The sequence below is a fragment of the Meles meles genome, chromosome 7, assembly GCF_922984935.1.
Source record: "Meles meles chromosome 7, mMelMel3.1 paternal haplotype, whole genome shotgun sequence".
In the NCBI taxonomy this organism is placed as follows: domain Eukaryota; kingdom Metazoa; phylum Chordata; class Mammalia; order Carnivora; family Mustelidae; genus Meles; species Meles meles.
Window position 1 is genome coordinate 102,139,642 of NC_060072.1, and position 13,894 is coordinate 102,153,535.

The window sequence follows — 13,894 nt, forward strand, 5'->3', positions numbered from 1 at the left end:
ATCAGCCAGAGGCTCCCGCTGGACAACTCTGACAGACAGGCCAGCGCAAGAAGGGGGCAGAGCCGGGGCAGGGCTGTAAGCCAATGGCTAGAGTTCCTTCCATCCCTCAGGAGAGGCTTCCGGAGACCACTTCTTTCACGAAAATCTTTTAAGTGGCTCTTTTACAACCACCAAACAATATACATATTGTATCTCAACAAAACCTATCTACGATGTGGGTGTTTTTACTCTAAGTGTTAAGAACTGAATAAGCACCAGCTCTTCACACACGTGTCACCTCCAGCTGGGACTGTATGCTGGGGACACTGCCTTTCTCTCTCCCACTGCAGATGGGATTCAGCTCTAGCTCCTCACAGCGGGGCCGGGTGCCCATGTGCCTCTCACCTGAGAACTGGGGGTGAAGAGGATCTTACCGAGTTCTCCTTCAGTTGCAGCCCCTCCCCATTGGGAAGGGAGGACCGTCTCTTAGCCGAGTTCCTGTTCGGGGTTGAGGTAATGGCCCCTGCTTTCTTCTTCACAGTGAGGACCTCACAGCTGGCTTGGTCTTCATTATGTGTGCTCTTCCCGGCATTGATAACCCTGCAGAAGAAACCAGAAGAGTGGTCAGACGGTGATTTCAGGAAAGTTCAGAGCCCAGTCTCAAGGGTCAGCCTTGGCAGGCTCCAAAACTAAAGCCCTACCTAGAGCACAGGACCCTGTGATCTTGTTACTTTATGTTCCCAAGTAAACTAATTTTGCTAAAATGGAATTATATTAGCACACATTAAAACATTTCCTAAAGCACTATTTCCAGCCCAGCTCACCTTCCCAGGTGTCTGACAGCTGTGAGCAATCCCACCAATCCATTTTGGTCAAAACACAGGAGATACTCTTTTGACAATTACCATAGAGATGGATGGGCAGGCTGGGGGGAATTCTGTTGCATTTCTCCAAGTGATAAAGAGCAAAACCCACCATTAATCTTATCAAAGAACAAGACAGTGCAGTAATTTACAGCACACTGTAAAATCCAGGAGAACAGAGAACCACATTTCACTACCGCTGTGCCCACTTTTACTTTATTCACAGAGAAGAGAGGTCATCAAAGGTGTATTTTAAAAATTATCTTTAATCCTTCATTTTTTTCTCCTATAGAATAATATTCATCACATTGTACCATTACATTAGGCTATAGGGGACTCTGATTTGGACATGTGACCATATGATATTATAGCATGTTGATAATGCTTTGGCCTAATTAGTAAGAGTTTTAAGCATAGGAATGTTTTAGAAGAACATGCTACATCATTCATCTACCTTTCCGTATCAGGTGACTGCAGGTGAACTTTTGGGTTTCAGCATCATTTTCTTATTAAGTAATTAATTAGCAGCCAAAATAGATTTCCCAAAAGAGAGAGCTCTCTTTGCCATTGGCTGTGTTTTCTTTTCAAAACTTCAACAGTGTCACAGTAGGTGACCGAATGAATGTGGAGGGGTGGGGAACAGAACTCAGTAGCAAGGAAAAGAAAAGATGCTTTTTTTATTTTTTAAGGTGAGATAGTAGGAAATCTAGAAATCCATTCTGTAAGTGTGATGTGTACACCACTCTATCAAGCTGGTTGTATTCCCTCGTAAGTAGAAGATAATCCTTTTCAAATAACTTTTTAAAATTTTGAATCCTGAAATAATTATAGACTCAGAGTAAATTGCTAAAACAATGCAGTTTCAGGCACCTTTCCCCCACCTGTATTATCTGACACCCCTACAGTAGAATAGCACAATAGGCAGCTAACACTGATGAAATACTGTTAATCAGACTGCAGACCTTACCCAAATTTATCCATTTTTTTAATATCAAATGGTTCTCAGTATTAAAAACTGTGTAGGGGCGCCTGAGTGGCTCAGTGGGTTAAAGCCTCTGCCTTCAGCTCAGGTCATGAACCCAGGGTCCTGGGATCGAGGCCCGCATTGGGCTCTCTGCTCGGCAGGCAGCCTGCTTCCCTCTCTCTCTGCCTGCCTCTCTGCCTACTTGTGATCTCTGTCTGTCAAATAAATAAATAAAATCTTAAATGAAAAATAAAAAAATAAAAACTGCGTAGATTTCCATAATCCAATGCACACTCACCACAACCAAACAGGAAACAGAGAGGAAATGGGGATCTGAGTGCCCCAAGATCTAAGAGTGTGTTTCAAGCATCCTTCTACCAAATGTTGGGAGTGTATGGACATGTTTCAGATGTTTTAACATTTACTTCATTTAAAAAAAAATTATTTATTCATTTGAGACAGAGGAGGGGCAATGCCAATCCCAGGACCTGGAGACCATGAACTGAGCCTCAGCCAAAGGCAGAAAGACACTTAACCAACCCAGCCACCCAGGTGCCCCTTAATATTTACTTTAAATTTATTTTTTAAATGTACAGCATTTTGGGAAAAAATGCAGTAATTTAGAAGTTCATTCCCATCTGTTATACGTGAACATAGAAATGTCCATGGTCTACATATTCAGGCAGCTTTGGCATAATATGCCTATCTTTTCTCTTTAATTGACTTACCACTTGACTGGGAGGAGAAATTAAAAAAAATATATCACTTGCAATTGCTTATCTATATGTTATATGAAAAAGACCACACCTGTCATCTATTATTGCCCTTATCTCAAATTTTTGGGTTAATCAAAACTGTTCCATAATCCTTACGGGGTTTATTATAAATTTCAATGTAAGCATATGTTTATACACAAAAGCCTACTTTTACTCACTTTATGTATTACACTTCTGTGTAAGATTTTTAAAAAGTACATCGCTGCTTACAGAGTCTGAAACTCACTGTCTAGGGGCCTGTGCAGGGAGGTGGGGATCCTTGTGACCTCTGAGGTCAAATCTGTCTCTTGTGTTTATGACACACCCTTGCTGATGGAGGGATGGGGCTGGGAGAGATCAAGGCCTAGTTTTCTGCCCCATCTTCACTCTCCCTCCTTCAGGAGGAGAGACTTTCATATGGTTTAAGTTAAAATGTAATTTCCTGGGACGCCTGAGTGGCTCAGTTAGTTAAGCGGCTGCCTTCGGCTCAGGTCATGATCCCAGCGTCCTGGGATCAAGTCCCATATCGGGCTCCTTGCTCGGCAGGGAGCCTACCTCTCCCTCTGCCTCTGTCTACCTCTCTGCCTACTTGTGATCTTTCTCTCCCTGACAAATAAATAAATAAAATCTTTTAAAAAAAATGTAATTTCCTATGGTTTAAGTCACCGTGTGCTTGAAGACTATTAATACTACCACACTCACCACCTCAGCTAAATCAATTAGTCCAGGTAGGTTTTGCAGCCAGGAAGTGGTGTCGCTAGGATGCAGAACGAACCCCCCCCAACCCCATCTCTTCCTATTACACATGGGGGCTTGCACGGTCTGTGGTAGGCCAGGCTGAACCGTGTGGGGAGGCACAGGAGCAGCAGATTAGAATCAGGGAGCTCACTATCAGGCGTGACAGAAATGGGAATAAGCTGCCTCTTCTGTAACTAGTGGAGAACGGACCCAGAGGGAGGATGAGGGATACCTCATCTCTTCCTGTCTTGAGATGAGTCCACGTTTGGTCCCGCAGTTTGCAGCTGGCAGAGCACATGCGTTTGTCCGGAGTCTCCTTCTCGCATCTACCTTTGGAGAACCAAACCGGGCAGAGGAAGGCGGTTTGAAATACCACCTGCCTCTTCTCAGTCATGGCTAGCGACTTGTCAACCAACCCGTGAGGGGTGGGCTGCTGGCTGGCTGGCTGGGGACGATACCCTCCCCATTCCTCTCCCACGAACGGCTTCCCCACGGAAAGCGGAAGTGGAGGTTTGGCTGGGAAAACCAATTCGTGACAACTGTCCCCTCCATATCATCCTCTGTACAACATCCCGGCTGCTATTTCTGGAACTTGGTATCACCCCTACCACTGGCATCTAAACTTGGGCTGCAGTCAAGTCTTTCTGTAAGAAAAAAAGCATCACTGGTCTCCAATAGCGACAGGCCAGGCTGACTCATCCGCCACTGCTGTTTTCCACCAGTCAACAAAGCTACTATAATTACATACATCCTGAACCGTGGGCACCTGAAAGGGCTTTACCTCCTCTTGCTCTCAGTGGATATTAAACTCCAAAGTTGACCTAACTTGAGCAAGAAACCTTAGAAACTTTCTTTTGTGCACGAGCAGCCTGGGGCTCTGGAGGGCTCCGCTGTGTACAAAGTCATGCAGCTAAATACGGCAGAGCCATGAACATACTTGTGAGCTCCCAGCAATTTCTGCTTCGGCTCTCAGTTGTTTTATTTTCCTATTGTGTATCTATTCTTACCCGCACTTGGTTCAGAATGCTGTACTGCAATGACTCATCAAAGCCAGAGAACTGTGATAGACCACTAGTGGCCTTACTTTGCCATTTCAGGTTGAATACAGCTTGTGAATGACACTAATGAAATATCAAACAGTCAGAAATGTTGCCCTGATGGGAAGACAGCAGCCCCAACCTGGGAAGCCTGTTTGGTCAGATATCCGGTGATTATTCAGATATTAAAGTCAGATTAATTTAAAACCATTGCCTTCAACAACAATAACAACAACAAAAAAAACCCCACAATTCTTGTCCCATATTTCATATCATTTCAAATCCCTTACTCCATCTTTGCTAGAAAAACATGGTTCTTCTTCTTCTTCTTCTTTTTTTTTAGGATTTTACTTATTTATTTGACAGAGAGAGACGGAACACAAGCAGAGGGAGTGAGAGTGGGAGAAGCAGGCTTCCCGCTGAGCAGGGAGCCGGATTGAGGGCTTGATCATGACCTGAGCTGAAGGCGGACTTAATGACTGAGCCACCCAGGTCCACCATGACCTGGTTCTCCTTAAAGCACTCTGGTTTTAAAAAGCCTGGCCTCTATCAATTTAAATATTTTATTTTGTTCTCTGTTTATAAAACGTACATGAAATCTTCAATTCCTCTAAAAGTAAACTGAGAAACACTTTGTTTCCCCAAGCAAAGGAACATCACGCTATTAATAGATTCAATAATTTTATTTAATCTAAGCAGCTGTACCCATAGCTACACTCCCTACTTATCTTCTGCTCCGGCATAAAGTCAGCACTATCTTGAGATCGAGAGGAATGACTTTAGAATGACTTTAAGATGTGCATTTTTTATCTTAGCCTGATGCTTAGTTTAAAGACTTAAAAGCAAAATGCTGGTGGACCAGGAACTGTCCTATCTTTAGGGACATTATTTTCCAATTGCCTACAAAGAGGGAAGCTATCTTCCTTGGAATTGAACTGGAGGCAATGAGCATAGCAATGAAGAACGCGGGCTCTCTCCCCAGAACAAGCACACAGCAGGTGCTCAACAAATGTTTGCTAAATGAGTGAACGAAAACCAGGAATCAACTCTGCTACTTGCGAGATGTGGAGGAATAACACTCTCTCACATTTGTTGAGAATGAACTATGTGCCAGGCACTGTCATTAGCTTTACAGCTAATGAGCTTAACTCACTTAAGCCTCCTGTCAGATCTGTGAGTTAGCCACCACTATTGTTCTTGTTAAAGGTTAAATCACCGCCAAGTGGACGGGCAAAGTGTTCAGCCAACCTACTTAACTTCTGTAAACTTCAGTTCTTGAGCAGTGCTTTGTGGATTAAATTCTAGGAGTGGCTAAGTTACCTGTGTGCTGACGAGGGGGGATTTCTGGTCATCAGTCAAGAACTGGAAAAATCTGAAGTTAGGATTAAAACGCGGGGGGGAGGGAGAACTGTTGGAGGATGAACAGGAAGAATGCCTCTGTCTCCTCAACATGAAGAGCTTACATTCAGTTCTTCCATCTCTGAGAAGACCACGGCACATCTGCCCTGGTAGAGAGATGTGTGATAAAGTTAAATCTGTTTTAGGGCTTTGTCTACCTTCAACTGTACCCAAACACCTAGATTCTCCGCCTTGTAAGAACAGGCACACACAGAGTTTGAAAGACTTGGAAGTCAGAAGTCCTATGTGTGTATTAGACACAACGTGAAGCTATGATCTGAGTACCAGCATGAAGGTGACCTTGAGGCCAAAGCGGTAGCAAAACCTATTTCAAAGGAGCGAACGATTGATTCCGTGTCACTGTCATATATATCTGTGTAAGAAACTTCTTTTCCTTCTGTTTGTGAAATACTCTAGTCACAAATTTTTAAAAACTCAACAATCTCAGCAGTAAATTCCTGGTTTTAATTGTGGTTGTTAAATTATCAAGTTATCTGCCTTATCATCTGCTCAAAATCTTGGCTACAAGGACACTTCCCTGATACTATGACACAGACAACAGGTAGCTATTACTAAATTCAGACAAGTAAGTACCCTCAAGTATACTCAAGCCATGAGCCCTGTCACAAAAGACACAGGCCCAGAGAATAGGCAATGGAACCATTCTCAAAAGGGTTTACAAAGACAATCAAGATAGGAGAGTCCCAGCTGACATTTTCTTTGAAGGATTCCAAGCATCACTTACTGTGCTAGTACGTGACGGCTGTCCCCTCCTTCCTCACCAACCTCCACCCCGACCATATGCACCTGAGACATCACAACAGGAACAATGGTTGGAGAGACCTAGTCCAGACCTGGTCTCCGCTAAATACTAGTCTAGCTGTGTGTTCCTGGGCAAGTTACTTTCTCTCTTTAAAATGGGGATAGTAGTCCTCTTCAATCACACAAAGCATGAGAATTAAATGCCCCAGCATGGGAAGTATTTAAGAGTGTCTGGTACCCAGTGAGCACTCAGGATATATTATTTATTAATATTATATCCAATACAAAGCTAGCTCTTCCTTCTGTTGGGTCCAAGGGACTTTATGCAGTTGTGAAAATCTCCCCTCTGTCTGCCTCCAGGACACATGGCCACCTTCATGAACCCAGAGCCTTCAAGCAGCATCACATGACACTTGCCAGAACAGGGACTGTTCTTGAGCAAGGACATCTGCTCCTCTGAGTCCTCTACTCAAAATTATTACAACAATGAAGCCGCATGCGACAGCGTTCAGTACGTAGGAAAGCACTCACAGGGTCATGACTGCGTTGTTTCTAGATGTCCATCCAGACCTGCCCACAGATGCCATTTCTGGACCCCTAGGCTCCTGGATTCAAAAGCTCAGGTCTCAGATCCGACAGAAGATGACCAAATACAGAATCTGGCTTGGTTGTTTTGGTCGTTATTATTATATTGCTTTCTTTTTTTTGTTTTGTTTTTGTTTTTTATTTATCTATCTGACAGAGAGACCACAAGCAGGCAGAGAGGCAGGCAGAGAGAGAAGGGGGAAGCAGGCTCCCCACTGAGCAGAGAGCCCGATGCGGGGCTTGATCCCAAGACCCCAGGACCCGGGCAGAGGCCCAACCCACTGAGCCACCGAGGCGCCCCTATATTGCTTTGTTTTCAAAAGAAATAAAGGCCTGAACAGTTCAGGCTATAAAGTTTACACTAGTGTTACTACTGCTAAGCAGGCAGTAATTACACTGGCTAAGAAGGAGAAAGTAATTGACAAAGGCTATCAGGTGAAGTGAGAGATTGCTGATTCATATATAATTGAGAAGCAGACAGCAAAAGGCTGTAGGGGGAGGGAATGGAAATGAATCATTTATGGAAGACCAAATAGAACTACTGATTATTAAAATTGTCTTTTCTGTTTTTTTTAATATTTATTTATTTTTTCAGCGTAACAGTATTCATTGTTTTTACACAACACCCAGTGCTCCATGCAATACATGCCCTCCCTATTACCCACCACCTGGTTCCCCCAACCTCCAACCCCCGCCCCTTCAAAACCCTCAGGTTGTCTTTCAGAGTCCATGGTCTCTTATAGTTCTCCTCCCCTTCCAATTTCCCTCAACTTCCTTCTCCTCTCCATCTCCCAATATCCTCCATGTCATTAGAAAATTGTCTTTTCTAAGTAACCTCCTAGGTAATGTTTCATGTGACTCTCTGAAGGGGCTACTGACCACCCAAATAAGCTGGAATATATGGACAACTTAATCCCTACCTCCAAGGGAGTTAGTAACCTCTCATTCTTGGTATACTAGAAAACCATGCCTCTGCCAGGAAGCTAAGCCTTTGATAACAGCCATCAGCAAAAACAACCAGAACATTCAGGGAGAATAAGAGCTTCTCCCTGACAGTTTTGGCCACCTCAGGGGAGGTCATCCCAGCCCATGAGTTAACGGTCAGTCAGGTGTGACAAGGTAGGGGGGAAAAAGGATGTCAGGAACTGGAATTTTCTGGGGTGTGAGGCTCTCCCCCTTTTGGCAGGTAGCTACGTCCCAACACGTGCAGGAGGCAGGTGGTCGGGAAGGAAGGTAAACCATGGGTGGAAAAAGAACACATACAGGCACGTCTTCTCCAGCTGGCAACCTCACACCTCTGGTTCCCAGGCCCTGTCATGAAGGGATGTGACCAATCAAGGGACTAACTGGGATCTCAAGAGCCATATTCAGCCCCCAGAGAGGTTACTATTTTAAAGTTTTTGCCCACAAAATGTTTTTTTAAAAAGTGAACTAGCAGGGAACGCCTGGGTGGCTCAGTCCATCAAGCGTCTGCTTTCTGCTCAGGTCCTGATCCCGGAGTGCTGGGACAGGACTGAGCCCCGAGTTGGGCTCCCTGGTCAGCAGGAAGCCCGCTTCTCCCTCTCCGTCTGCCCCTCCCCCTGCTCATGCTAGCTCTCTCTTTCTTGCTCTCTCTCTCTCTCAAATAAATTCTTAATTGGGGAAAAAAAAGGGAACTAGTTGCCAATGTTGAAAAAATTGGGATATTTACATTAAAGTCTTCATTTTCCCATTTCTCTTGAAAAACAGTACATCAGGTTACTCAAGTGTCTCAGTCTCCTGTGACGGCAATCAGAGGTAGGACATATCTTCCCTAGCTCACCCCAGACCTCACTCTGGCAGCTTATACCACCGAGGTAACCAGCCTGGACCCAAGGCGTTTGGTTCTACAACCCTGCATCCTGATCTGTGGGACTTCATAAGTAAACCAAAGGCACTTATCAGATACATAATATACTGACTGAAAAGTTTATTTTAAATATATTTACTGTGGAACCACATGGGGATGCACCAAGAAGACTAGGATGTGGTTTCCACTCCCAAGAAGCCCACAGTCATCTGTTGTTGGGAGACCTCCTGACAATAAGTACAGTTTGCCCAGACTGATGCCATGCTCCAGTTGTGTGTCACAAGGGATCGGGGCACACAGAAGAGGAGACAACTCTGCAACCAGAGAGTCAGGTAAAGTATCATAGAGGAGTGGCATCCAAGTTCAGCCTGACGGAATGAAGGAGAAAATCAACAATCAGAGAAAAGACAAGGAAAGGCTCTCCAGGCAGAGGAACGGCCCGTGAAAGCAGAGAGTGACATAAACTTCATAAAGAGGGTTTAGGTGTGGTCTGAGTATAGGTTTGCTGAGGGAGCTACCTCAGAACGAGACCCTGAAAGTCTATGGAACTTTATCCTACAGAGCTTATGACACACAAAGGATTCATACGACCAAAACTGTTTAGGAAAATAACATGGCTGAATGGAGGATGGTTTATAGAGGATAAATGACAAAGGTGAAGTGATCAGCCAGGGTCTCTTACTATAGTCTAGGTGACCAAGGGGTCATGACTCAAGCACCGGCACTGGGTAGAAGTGAGGGTTTCAGAGGAGGTGAAAGAACTGAGAATTCCCAGGAAGACCGGTTGGACATGGGTCACAGGGGAGAAAGGAACAAGACTTGGGGGTGGGGAGTGCTGGAGGAGGAGATAATGAAATTGCTCTAAGGTCAGTGAACAGAAAATTCTTGGTACCAGAAATTATAAAGGCAGTGGCAGCCCACGTTGACTTCACCAGGGGTCCACAAACTATGGCTCGTGGCCTAAATCTGGGCCACTGCTTGTTTTGTATGGACCCCAAAAATAGTTTTTGCATTTTTATGTATGTGGGGGGGGGGGGATAAAGAATATTTTGCAACCTGTGAAAGTTATATGAAGTCTAAATTTCAGCGTCAGTAATTTTACTGTTTTAGTGGGATACATCCATGTTTACTCACTTACATATTTTTAGTTGTGGCTTTCCAGGTACAACGGCCGTTCATAGTTTTGAACTTTGCACACACTGCCTGCAAAGCCTTTATATATTATTTACTGTCTATACCTTCACAGAAAATGCGTGCTGACTCCTGAACTTAATTAACTATTCCACCGAATGGTCTAAAATTGTTGTAGGTCAAAAACAGTCGAATACTGACAACTTTGTATTATTACATGTAATACAGAAGTGAAGCAGAGAAAAGAGCTACCAATTTGGACAGAATTTAATGTGCACCTTGGTGTTATTAGTAACTTTAGCTTTGGATATACTTTGCTGCTAGCATTTGGGGGGGTCATCATCAGCTTCTCACCAATATAATTAAATAACTGAAGATTAAAGAACAAATACCCAAGGTCAAAAGAAGCTATGATATTGTCATATCAATCTCCCCACATAAAAAACAATGTTTTCTTCTTCATATTGGCTGTTTTGAAATGAGCTTTCAACAAAGCAAAGGTAAAAACCAGAAAGCTGTTGCTGGGCATTTCCTTTCAATTATTCACCAGATCTTTTTGGCAAAACCATTAATATCACCAAAGTCCAGCTTCCACATTTAAATAAGGAAGTCTGTGCCCTGTCAGATGCTGGAGTCATTCCCATTCAAAGCCACAGCGCTGCTCTGTTGGGGGCAAGCAGAAAGAAAATAAAACCTACCCAAAACGGATGTCAGGTTTGGAGATTTTGCATTAAATAAAGCAACTTTAGAACAATATTACTTGCAGAAGTTTTTGTTGGCAATTAAAGAAAAAAAAAAGCAATGTGCTCAAAGCTACTATTTCTAAAGATAAGGTTTCCTTTCTTAATTTACCGGATATATCAGAACTATCACCAATGTCAGAGAAATGCATTTTTTTCCAAAACAAAATGAAACTCCATCTCAAATTTAAAACTGTGAATTTCAAAAAGGCTGAAACTGACAAAATGAAACCAAAAGATAAAAATACTCTAATCTCAACAGACATCAAAAAAAAAAATACACAACTTTTTAATCAGCAGTTTCCTCAAAAAGTCATACAATCTTGACTTCTCCCTTTCTCTGGGATGAACAAGGTTCTGGACAATCCAGACCTCCCCTACATTCCTTTTGAACATCAAGGCAACACAAGAACAATAATTTTATACAGAAGAGGGTTGTTTGGTGGTAAAAAGGACGAAACTCTAACTTGAGAATTCTGAGTCCTGGTTTTAGGAAAGACCTTTAAAACATGAGTTCTTTTATGGGAGGGGAAGGCCACTCGTCCACCTGAAATGCACGGACTTAGCTGCCTCCACACACAACAGAGCAGGAAACGCCCAGAGGGGCAGGCAACATGTACCTATCTGCTAGAAATGTGGGAGGCAGTTAAGAACAGAGAGGCTCTGGAACCAGACTCCCCAGGTCTGAATGCCTCATCAGCCAGCACATGTGTGACTTTCACTTTATCTTCCTGGGCCTCCACTTCTTATCAGTAAGATGGGGGCAATGACCACTACTTTCCGCTCAGGGTGATTGTGTGAGTGTCAGAAACGAGCTTTACATTTAACAACTTAGTTAATACTCCTAACCCTACACACAAGAAAGGTGGTCTCATTGTCCTCATTATTGGCTCCATCAATAATACCCTATGCAAAATGATTCATTTAAACATCCTAGACAAGCTGTTCTGGCATTTTCTCCTAGCAACTGAGGTTTTAAATGATGTACTGTGTTCACACAAACAAAGCTCTTGTAATTAGTTGCACAACAGCCTATAAATAGAACACAGGTACCGCAAGAAGGAATTGTGACACGTGCCATGGCTTCAGCACGCCAACATATCTTTGGCAAGCACAGAATTCCTGCAAATGTACATTAACAGCAATAATAAATTTCCCACTCATTACTTAAGTCATTGTTTAAAAAAAGACATACGGGCACCTGGGTGGCTCAGTGGGTTAAAAGCCTCTGCCTTCCGCTCAGGTGTGGATCCCAGGTCCTGCTCAGCAGGGAGCCTGCTTCCTCCTTTCTATGGGTCTGCCTCTCTGTCTACTTGTGATCTCTGTCTGTCAAATAAATAAATAAAATCTTAAAAAAAAAAAAGACACAAAACACTTTATTTTCATTGAAAATAATCTGCTTTGAAAAATCTTCAGTCTCATTTGTAGAGAAAGTCTGTTGTCGTCCCCCCACCCCCCACCCCCCAGGTTAAAGCCTGAATAAAGAGTAGCCCTTTGAAAGCTGGTTGTTGTCTGGTCAAACATTTTTATCTTTGTGCCTAGGCCCAGGGCAAGTCCATTAACATTTCAATCCTCCCTAATTCACAAGGGAAAAAAAAACATTGAAAGCTCCAGGCCCCAGAAGGGCCAAACAGGGGTTTCATTTTAGGTAAAATGATCTCTACACCCTCAAAAAGCTCTCTATAAAGTACCATGAGACTTTGTTATGGCCTTGAAGGAGATAAATGCACTGACAAGGATATAAACTATTAAACTGGATGCCCAGTATCATCCTTAAATAAAAAGGACAAGGTGGGCCACCAACATAGTTCAACTAGTCCAAGAGAGAGGTAAGCTCGGCAATGCCCTGTGTTGATTTTAGTTGTTTTCCCCCATCTCAAGTCACACAGCAGGGAGTGGGCTCTCACTAGCTGTTAGCTGAATGAATGAACACATGAACTTATTTTCTCCATAACATCCCATCCACTAGAATAATAAGTGAATTCTAAGCCTATTTGTTTCATAAAGCTTAAAATAGTTTTATGGGGGCTTCCCATCAACTGGCTTCAAGGAAAATAACTCTGTTTCAAATGAAAAAATTTATTTAATTATAAGTTCTAATGAACTCGGGAGCAGGACACATAGAGGGAGCCCCAAACAGCTGCCACCAAGTGGCTGATAGAAAAGAACCTCACGCATGTCCAGTGGAATCTTAACCCCAGTGCTGGTCTCTGGTCTTTAACCAAGTACCTGCCAAGAGCAATGCTCTGTACCAGTGCGGCCTGGTGCACTGGTCCAAGCAGGCCGGGCCGGCACTCTCTCAACACTGAGACTGCTGTGCAGGAGGGAGACTCCAGGGGTCAAAGAAGAACTTGGAAGTAGCACAAAAACAATTCAGAAGTCATCAGTGCAAAGCTGCACAGCAACACGGTGAGTTATGGCAGAAAGCAGAAATCCCCTTCACTGGAAATGTCCAAAAGCTGGCTGACCACCATTCTGGGGGCACTCTGAGATGTCTGCACTGAAAGAGAACATTTTGTTGTTGTTGTTGTTGTTGTTGTTGTTGTTTTAGAAATTTATTTATCTGACAGAGAGACACAGCAAGAGAGGGAACACAAGCAAGAGGAGTGGGAGAGGGAGAAGCAGGCTTCCCGCCTAGCAAGGAGCCTGATGCGGGGACTCCATCCCAGGACCCTGGGATCATGACCTGAGCCAAAGGCAGACGCTTAACAACTAAGCCACCCAGGTGCCCCAAAAGAGAACGTTCCAAGGCTTCTTTTCCATCTGTTGAGTCTCTATCTGTCCCCACCCCCAACTCCAGTTAATGTAAAATCTCACCTGCTTTCAGAGCTAAAATTAATTATGGAACACAGCTTTAGAGTGGTCCTTGTCTAAGACAATCCTGTGATACCTGGTAAGCCGTATTTGGCATACGGCTACTCTTTAGCCACATGGCCAGCAGAAATTTGATTAACTCAAACTTCCTATTCCCAACTAGTCTGTTAACGTGGGAGTGCGCAAATGAGCCTCAATGTTGCCATTCCCTGGGGCTCCCGTTTGGCTTGTTTTTCTTCCTACCGGACCTTCCCTGGGAGAGCAGTTCTATTCCCAAGGCTTCATTTAAGACCCAAACAC

General features: G+C 43.7%; 1 protein-coding gene across 1 annotated transcript in view; it reads right to left on the minus strand.

Moving 5' to 3' along the window:
* PPM1H (protein phosphatase, Mg2+/Mn2+ dependent 1H) overlaps positions 1 to 13,894 on the minus strand; it is a 258,148-nt gene that overhangs the window by 161,338 nt on the left and 82,916 nt on the right. The window contains exon 2 of the mRNA XM_046011468.1: positions 414 to 579. Coding sequence (XP_045867424.1) covers positions 414 to 579 — 166 coding nt within the window. The remainder of the gene's footprint in view (positions 1 to 413; positions 580 to 13,894) is intronic.